General features: G+C 39.9%; 1 protein-coding gene across 8 annotated transcripts in view; it reads right to left on the minus strand.

Annotated features, from left to right (window-relative positions):
• Positions 1 to 226: 226 nt before the first annotated feature.
• dgkb (diacylglycerol kinase, beta) overlaps positions 227 to 9953 on the minus strand; it is a 67532-nt gene continuing 57805 nt past the window's right edge. For all 8 annotated transcript variants that reach the window (XM_035672383.1, XM_035672379.1, XM_035672381.1 and 5 more), the window contains 3 exons: positions 6886 to 7006; positions 6425 to 6485; positions 227 to 2089 (listed from right to left, as the gene is read on the minus strand). In XM_035672383.1, the coding sequence (XP_035528276.1) occupies positions 1982 to 2089; positions 6425 to 6485; positions 6886 to 7006 (290 nt within the window). In that variant the 3' untranslated portion in view covers positions 227 to 1981. The remainder of the gene's footprint in view (positions 2090 to 6424; positions 6486 to 6885; positions 7007 to 9953) is intronic.

Below are 9953 nucleotides of genomic sequence, written 5' to 3' on the forward strand. Positions count from 1 at the left end.
TCAGCTTTGTAATTGTAGAGCAGCATGAAGCTTAGATAGTTTACACAAATATGTCTAAAAACTGTTTTATATTCAAAATGGAAGAAATTAGCTGCAGGAGCATTACGTTTCTAATTTCAGTTTAAATTTAAGTACCATAATATGTGTTATGGGGGGTCAAAGGTCAGTCTATAAAGAACACCAGAAGACTGTGTCAAACAGCAAAAGCTTTTTATTATTTCCATTATCACTTTTCTCAGTAAACACTGGCAGGCATAATTTGTTTTTAGGCAGAACAACATGGTGTAAGTTCTACAGTGAAGCAGTAAGCGGAAAAAAATAAATAATACCGTGTACAAAAATACAACCTCACTGTACAAACGCTGCAAGTACAAAGCAAAGACTTGGAGACTCATCAGACCTGGGTCTCCACTGGGGTATGGCACTTTAAAAGACTGAAACAGTCGAGCCTAAAATTGTTCACAGAAAACAAGCAGGAGTGCAATTCTGTTAAAAACAACACATTTATCAGGTGTGTGTCACACTGGTAGGTCTGTAACAAATCCCCTGGAATTTGAAGTGATGTGCATATCTCTCTTTGGTGAGACTGAATGAGATAAATACCATTTGAATGCAACCATTACAATCCAGAAGCATGTAACTTATTTTGAATTTTAAACGAAAGAAAACATTTCAAAAGGTGCACCGTGTATTATTTTATAGATGTGATGTGCTCACGTAAGAGACTGTAAAAGATGCCTCTGAAAACTGGAATTATTCGATGGGATGCATTTTCAGTATTGATTCTTTAAATCAAGCCCATACAATATATGTCAATAGTCATTTTGTATTTAGGCTTTAATTGGTTAATGTACGCTTGTATGAGCAGCGGACTGTAAACACTCAACAGCAGACATCAGCGCAAATCAATGACCAGAGGAGGTCAAACTGCTTGTGAATATCCAGCTATACAGTCACTATACCAACTGATTGAACACTTTTTTTTCTCTGTTGCCTTTTCACTGTTTTTCACTTTAAAAGTACCTGAGTACCTGTTCAGAAAAATAAAACAACACAGGATCCCATAAAAATGCAGCCATCTCACAGATAAAGTATGATATGGTTAAACCGAGCAGCACTGTAGATGTAGATACAAAAACGATCAATTTCCACAAGTGTCAAAACAGATCTTGGTCACTCATGCAACAGAAAGTGTGCACACAATTGGTAAAACTGTCTGGAAGTCTCTCGTGCGACGTGAAACAAAGAGTGGCATGCATTTTTTATGAAGATCAATAGTCATTCCTAATCTTTTCACTGACGGAGCTGCAAACACAGCAGATCAAAACATGACAAGGATGACTCGCAGGAACCATTAAAAGAATGCAAAAGTGATTCTCTGTCTTTACACTACTTGAAGCCATTCATGAGTGAAGCGCTGAGGAAATGCTGAGCAAAGACACTTCACTTCTTACTAAAACACTTGGGAAAGATCAGCTGCAAACTCCAGATATGTCAGTTTCAACAGCGGCAACCTCGTTCACTGTCCATCATGCATCAGGGGTATGCAAATGCAAAAAACGGTTAAAAAACATCAATAGCAGCAAAATATGAATAAATAAATAAATACATCATATCACAAAACACATTCATCTGTGGGTTTTTTCCACTTGGCACAGATCACGACAGCAAAAATAAAAACAGACTTTTATAAAATTCGACTTCCCGAAATAGATTCAGTATTTCTGGAGCTAAACTACACTACACACCGTAGATCAAAGCGTCAGCTCTAAACGCTCCTCATTCTGGATCAATTGAGGACTTCTCAGTGACGTCTCCATGCTGCAGGCGATACATACGGAACCTACAGTTTGCTACTGTGCGCTGGGCTATCAAACAGGCATCGAAGGCCCCACTTCACTAACGGGCCGAGTGATGATCAACTTGTGACCGCTGCTCTGCGGGTGCTCGCGAGGACTTCAAGGTCTTGAACCACGACGGATCAGTCTTTGCTCTCGGTGCGCGTTCGTTTGACGATGGAGGAGAAGAAGCTTCGGCCTTGCTGCGGTCCCATCAGCATGGCAGCCTGGTTCTTGTGGACGATCTCAATCTGGTGTCAGAAAGAAGAGTTAAGATTTAGTTTTGCTTTCTGTTGGGAAGGATTCATTACAAAGAAATATGTAAGGAATTGACAGTGAGCTAATGTTGTCTGTGTACCATTTCCTGTTTCTTTGTGTTCTTTTTCCTCCTTGTTTTAGGAATCTGTGGCTCAGTCAACCAACTGCTTTACTGTGATCAGCCCCTCAACCTCCCACCCTCCCTCTCCTTCTCCCAGCCAGCAGATTCTCCTTTTCCTTTGATTATATTAGTGCTCATTCAGAGAAAATTAATCATCAACAATTTTTGACAATCCATTAATAATTTAGGTCAGAATTTGAGTTTTGGACAAAGCAAACTTTGGGATCTGCTTGAGATGGGCCCTTCTCATTGTCCTATCACATCGTTCTGTCATGAATATATCATTTATCAAAAACATAATCAAGACATTACCCGATAAAGAAAATAATGCATGTCATGAGTAAATATTCAAAATAAATTTACTGGTAATTTTGGATCTGTCTTCTCACATATTACTTCCTTTTCAGCCACTGTTATATTACACTACAGTACTATAAACTAATGATAAATTAATGCCTGTATGAGCCAATTTTTGGGAAGAAAGCAAGAATCAACAGTGGGGCCTGGGGATGTTCAGTTCTGTAATGCAGCTGTTCGGTTGTTGGGTCAATCTCTTTGGTCCCGAGCACAAATTTCTACTTCTAGCCAACTTCTACAGAAATATCAAATTTGAACTGCTGCACTGAGCACATTCATGCTGTCAAGAGTATTGAGTTTTGATTTTAAGGCACTTACAGAGCTCAGTTGCTTTTTTGAATCCTTAGGAGTTTACATTTGGAGTCCCTCTAATGGTACAGCTCTACAACAGCAAACACTTTAAGTGCAGGTGTAATGAATACTCCAGTCTCTGGAGGCTGCCAGAAGGCCTTTAGACTTTTTTTTACCTCATTTAGATAACACATTGTGTGGCTTGTCCCGGGTTGAAATCCCAGATGACCCCTAAGTGCAGAACTGTGACTGTACTGCATTCTGTTGTCTCAGTACTTGACAATAAAGTTAGTTGTTAAAAGTATGCTGTTGAATTTTTTTGTAAAAGGCTTAACCACATTTTGTGAATGCATTTGCCTTTCTCAAAACATTTGCAAAGCCAATTTTCAGAAGAACTCAAAACCTTTTTTGTTAGCAATCATCTTCGTCCTTGCATTGCTACATATTTATTCAGTGATCAGTAAAATAGCATGAAATCAGTGGCAGAACAGTGTATCATGTGCATGTATTCACGATAAACTAACAAAACAGGGACTCGCTCCCTTTAAAAAACTTTGCTCCATAGTGCCACTAATGGTCAAAAGCTCCACTTTTTGTACCCATCTTAATGGCAGATTATTGGAAACCATAAAATTACTACTACTGAGAAAGGTTGATCCATTTGCCAGGTTATTAATCTCCTAAGTGACAAAAACGCAAACCAAAGGTTTTTTCAAAACAGAGCTACTCATGTGATTCTTGTAACTCAACACAAGATCTTGAATAGAAACATAGCTGCACTGACCTCTGTGGATTTAACGGTATAAGACTGTTGAACCAACACCCATCATCGCACCACCACCAATAGTTGGCTGTGCAAGCAAGATTATGTACCAGTGCAAATATTCTTTAATTTAGAAAGATTGCATCAATCTATGCTCACTAATTAATTTTACATTTTGCAAATAAAAAGTGAGTTTTGAACAATTTTAATGCAGTTTTTGCCAAAGGTCCAAGGACTTCAATTGCTGTTTCATAATTTTACCTGTAATTTAAATCACTACAATTTATCCCGATTAAACAATGAAGTTTCTAACCACAGTTCATCTTACCCATTGCTATCTCGACTCAGAATGTAATCTGTATAATGCATCAACAATAACAAAAAACTCCCATATGTGGCCTGGGTCCATATGGGTTTTTGTCAAATGGGGACTGTTGGCTTATGAGTATACTTTTGAGGGTCCTTAATGTGACAAACTTTGAGAATCCCTGGGGTTCATGTCTCTGATAACGAATGGTAACATACATTATGGTGCATTATGGTAACGCATGGGCTTTATGGGTATAATATCTAACAATATCCTGTTTCCCCAACATTGATGCCATTTCTGTTGAAGGTTGAAATTTCAGATCAATGGAAAAACAAATATCAACCATCAAGGGTTGTCATATTGAGCACATAGTTCATTATACTGTAGCACTGAGAGCCTAACCGCAGTAATGGGGAGAGGAAATGCTACCATCTGCATTAAAGGGACCACATTCACTTCAAAGCAAAGCTGCCATTTATTGTACTTGCACTCTGACTCAGTAGCAACTACCAGCTTTTGTAGGCTTTCTGTTATCATTAAACATGATTGAACTTAATGTTTCTGATGTACTTTACAAAATACAAAAAAAAATACAGCAACATCTTAAGAAATACCTGTAATAAATTTGGAAAATAACTGAGCTCTGTTTAAAAGATGCAACATTAAGCATTTATATGCATCAACAGCCCCAGTTACAGAGCAAGTTGGCAATGAGAACAAATTAATTATGTATGTAATGTACTCTTTACCCATCCATAATCATCCAAAGTATGAAAACTAAGAGGACTAAGACTTAACAATGTGACATTTTTACCAGAATCACATCTGGATATATAGTAAAATTTCAGTTTACAATTCAGGCCTAGTTATCAAAGAGACAGTGATACATGTCACTTCAAAATGCAAATGGTTTGATGGTGTTAAATATGTTATGCATGCAGAGGAACTGAGATGCATTTGCATAGTTGTTGTTGTTAATAATTAGTGGGTTAACATCCCAACAACTGTGATGTTTTTATAAGCATTTAACAGGTCGACTGATTTAAATTCAGCTCTGACATACAGTATGAATAACTCGTCGTGGAAATCATTGCAGCACAATTATGTATTGTCAGATCCTAACTTTGCTCTGTGGAGTTGTGCCAGCACATACAAGAGCACTTGCAAGCTACTTGTTTTGTCATGCACTGGATTTTTTAGCTGTGCCTGAGCGATCCATATGTAAATGTCGGCAGCACTTCATCTGCAGTGGCGTTGTAATTAAAGCTAAACACAACCGTAATTAACGCAAACTGAGGAGTTTCATTTTTGAAAAATGAACAACTCGGACAGACGGCAGACACTTGACGAGGTACAAGTTTGAGACGTAGACGGTAAGCCAATTAGAAGTAGTATGACTTGCAACATTAAGTATTTGTTATCATAAATTACTGCACAAAAAAAACGCAAGGCAATGATCTGTGGGAGAAATGCAAGGGACAGATACTGCTCTAGACACCAGTCTGTCTTTTATTTTTAAACCAGTGCAATAAGAACGTGGACGAGAGAATTTGAAGTCTGTACATTAACAGTCCTATTGTATGAAACACTCACACAGGTGTAAGTCCTATATGAGCTTTGATGAAAAGTCACCACTCTTTAAGCTTCTGTTTAAGGGCCAGTGTGTAGGACTTAGTGTCATCTAGCTGTGAAGTTTAGGATTGCAACTAACTGAACACTGCTCGCCTTTGTATTTGATAAGCTGGGAATGAAAATGAGCTGTGAAGAAACTATGGTGGCCACAAAAGGTACAACCAGTGTGGGCAGACTCCATGGAAGGTGACATCTGTCATCTGTAGATAAAAACAGCTCCTTTTAAACTAATGAAAACACAACTATTCCTGCATTCAGGTTATTATACACTAATGAAAATACACCTATGCATATTATATTCCATTTCTGCCAATAGATCCTCCTAAATGTTACACACTGTTCTAAGTCGTTAACCATCTTTGAAATTTTCATCTTGCTGCAGTATCCTTTGATAAGTACACCACCACATCACATTACATGTGGTTATAAGTGTAACAGATCACACTTAAGACACACAACATGGAGGATGGGTGTCATCAGAGGTGCTACAGACTTGAAACATTCAACCAGAAAAAAATATTTTCAATCTGGTGTTAATTTACTCTTCAGTCACAGAAAGGATAAAACATGGCTCCAAATGATTTGATTCACTGCTGCGTATCGACTCACTTCCTCTCACTGTTTGGAACAAGTTCTCTCATTTGTTTAAAGTTGCAAAGGATCAGTTTCATTTAGAGGTACTGCACATTTGTGTTCAAATAATGTATTTGTGTGTGTGTGTGTTGACCTTACAGTTGTGAAAAAGTGGTATAGATTATGCAGTATATGCAAAGAATTAGAGGTTAATAAAGTTCCCCTTGTACAAAAAAGCATTTGGTTGGATTTTTGGCTGAATGTTAGACACAATGACTTACAGTGCAGGGAGTCTGCATCCACGGCTCCCCATCAATCTGCATTGGAAGGGATTTACTGGTTCTGTCAGTGAATAAAAAACATATTAGAGTTAAACTTTGAAAATGTATCAAGCTTAAATCTTAAAATGCTGCACCAGGCGATTTAATGTTCAACAGACAGAAAGTGATAACTGTTGAATATTTTAATATCTTAATTTTGTAACATAATTACTGTATTTAAGAAGTTTTAGACCTCCAGAGAATTTCTATAAAATCCAGACCAGGTGTTAATTGAGACCTGCGTTTATTTATCAAAACGTGTAGCCACGCAAGCTAGTAGAGGGGACCTGCATCTAATTGGGACCCTGCTTTGAATTCAAGTTTTATGAATATCCAGCAAAGATGCTAACAAAAAAAGACAGCAAAACATAACAATAAAGACAAAAGCATGACAAAAAGTTGCGTTCTGCTTGAACACCAACCTGATGGTCACGGAGGAGCACTGTGCCAGGCGTCTTCCAGCACTTTTCAGGCCAGTGTAGATCTGACCCATCTCCATGGCTCCTTCCAGCCCCACCACCTCCAGCAGCTGGTCAGACAGGTCTAAAACACAGAAATTACACATCTTTAAACATACTGAAACTTCAGTCAACCAAAGCTGCTGCTGTCACGGATTATCTGTGTTTATGTATGAATGGTTAATATTTAAAAAGTATGTAATTCTGTGAAGACATAAGTACATATCGTAACTTTGTTACTGTATGCGTGCTAGTAGGTATGAAATGAGGTTTTAAATAAAGTGGTTCAATAAATTATAAAATTTTGAATAAATACAACATTTATGTTCACTGTTGCCCCTAAATGTTGCTGTCATCTTAAAACCAAGAGACCTCTACAGGGAGCGAGAGGAAAAAAAAAAGGGATGAAGGAGGAAATTTGCTAAGAAAGTGAAGAAGGAAAGAAAAAAATGAGAGGGAAAGTGAGGACAAATAAAAGAACATGACGTGATCTTCCTCACTTCGCACTTTGCCTTCTGCTTCTGAAACATTCAACATTCACAGTTAAAAAAAGAAAAAAAGGCAACAAGAACAACAAGCTACAAACAGAACAGCTATTAATTAGATTGCACCGGCAATGCAAAGCAATCTTGTGATAATATAATTATTAATTTCTCTTCTGTTTTGCAGTTATGAGCATTGATTTTGCCCCTGCTGGAAGCCCAGTGTCACGCAGGGCCCATCTGTTTCAGCGGCCCGTTCTGCCTCCGACTCTCCATCGACTCGTCCCTCCACAAATTAAGAAGCTGCTGCCTCGCTGCTGGGAGCATACAGACACTAATTGAAACTAAGACCCATTTTTAGGCACTTGGTGCGTGCGAGCGAGTTATCTCGCTGTCACCGCTGCTGCTCCATCGCTGTCATGTTTATCTGAGCCGTGTTGGTTTCCTGAAGGAGTGTCGTAGGTAATGTTGCTGTTGTCGTGAGGTGTTGTTGTCGCTGCCGAGCCGTGGTGTCCAGCTGTCACCATGGTGATGGACATGCGTCTGCCCCTATCTCGGTGCCAGACTGTGAGTGCAGTGCTTTCCAGGGTCGGAGTGGAAGAGTGTGTGTACATACCCAGCAGGTTGACCTCCTGACACCGGGCTTTAAAGCTGCTCCCCCCATTGTGACTTCTCACGTTGATGCAAACGGCTCACACAGGCCGGCGCTGACACGTATGATGGACAGCGTCACCACAGTGATAGGGATTCCTTGTTGCCCGGGGCTACAAAGATCCAGTATACCAAGAGTGCTTACTGTTGGAAAGACCATAGTGCCTCTCTGCCACATAGAACAAGGTCAGTACTCTGTACAACCAGTACAAACAGTACAACCAGTGGATAAAAACAACATATATTTGACCTGCATGTTTTGGGTCTAACTTGTTCACGACCTGAGGAATTTTTAAACCAATCCTAACTGAGAATGCATCCATATTTGGGTCAATTTGAATATATTACTAATGCAAACTGCTGCAAAGCTGAATTAAAGGAAAATTTGGACATTTTGGGAAAAAACACCTTTTTGCTTTCTTGCTCAGTATGGAGCTAGAGCCACAGAACTGTTAGCTTAGCTTAGCATAAAGGCTGGAGCCAGGGGGAAACAGCTTGCCTGGCTCCTACCAGCACCTCTAAAGCTCACTCATTAAGGGACCAGTGTGTAGGATTTACTGGCATCTAGCGGTGTAGTTACAGATTACAACTCCCCTGCTTCACCCTTTCCTTCCAAGCACAAAGAAGAAAATAAGCACGTGAACGGTCCTTCGGAGAGTCAGCATTTGGTTTGTTCCTTCTGGGCTACTGAAGAAACATGGAGGATCAATATGGCGGACCATCTGTAGATAAAAACGTCTCATTCTAAGCTAACAAAAAGGTGATTATACACTAATGAGAACATATCTATGAATTTCTCCTAAGCTTTTTAAATTTCTTCTAAGGGGATCAATAAATATCTTATCTTATCTTGTTATATTGTATTTTTGCCAATAGGTCCTCCTAAATGTTACACACTGGACCTTTAAGATCTCTTTTAACCAAACCCAGAGTAAAATAAATGTAAATGTAAGAGTGCAGATGGTCCTAGTGAATGAAAGTCAGATTTCATTTAGCATGATCTACTGGTGAATTTCCATTTTTATTTTGAATCACCTGCCATTATTTCCTATATTAGAGGCCCAAATGAATTACCTGGAACAATAATCAAAAGTGGATGCCAAATATAGAAAAACCATCATGTTTACTTCCCAGAGATAAACTGGGAGAAAAATGGAGTCACCTAACTGTTTACGCAAGAAGGAGGTTGAATTATTAACACACAAGATAAGCAGCTGGTGGCCAAATATAAACTGAAACACCTCTTACCCAACCTACAATCAACATTATGTGCCTCACTCGGCTGATGAAGGCAATATTTGACTGGCATAAACACACCCAACGCACACAGGCGCTGAAGGTGACAACGCAGACTGAGTGAGGCATATGAATGAATGTCCATATGGGAGATTCACAAAAGCAGCGCTGTGACTTTATTCTCAGCCATGTCTCCCCGTCAGACTGTGGAATAAGAAACGACGTCCTTGTCACTGTCAAACAACTGCCTGTCGAGGCCGCTGGCTGCACACTGACACATGTGGAGCAACAGGGTGAGAGCGAAGGATTAAAAGGGAGACAGTGAGGGAGCGGAGCAGGACCAGCAGCCGATCAGCTGAAAGTAAAACTAAAGAGGAATGGCGGGAGGAGGAGGAGGGTGCGCGGAGGCCAATTCTCCAATGAAAGCTTCATGGGGCTTGTCACGGGGCATCAGTCCCAAGCATCAACCCCTCCACCCACGCATGGACCACCCCCCCCTCCCCTGCGAAAAAACCTCAGTCCCATTCTAAATAATTCACTCCGCAGCCATTCCCTTCCACCTGAGGGGCTTGTCTCCTGGCGTCACCAGCGGGACGATTTAACAGCTCCCGAAAGGTCAGAGTTTTTTTTTATCCCCCAGCCACCCTCCACCCCCCCACCCCC

This window comes from Morone saxatilis, unplaced genomic scaffold, assembly GCF_004916995.1.
Source record: "Morone saxatilis isolate NCDOM2014 unplaced genomic scaffold, NCSU_SB_2.0 Contig24, whole genome shotgun sequence".
NCBI lineage: Eukaryota > Metazoa > Chordata > Actinopteri > Moronidae > Morone > Morone saxatilis.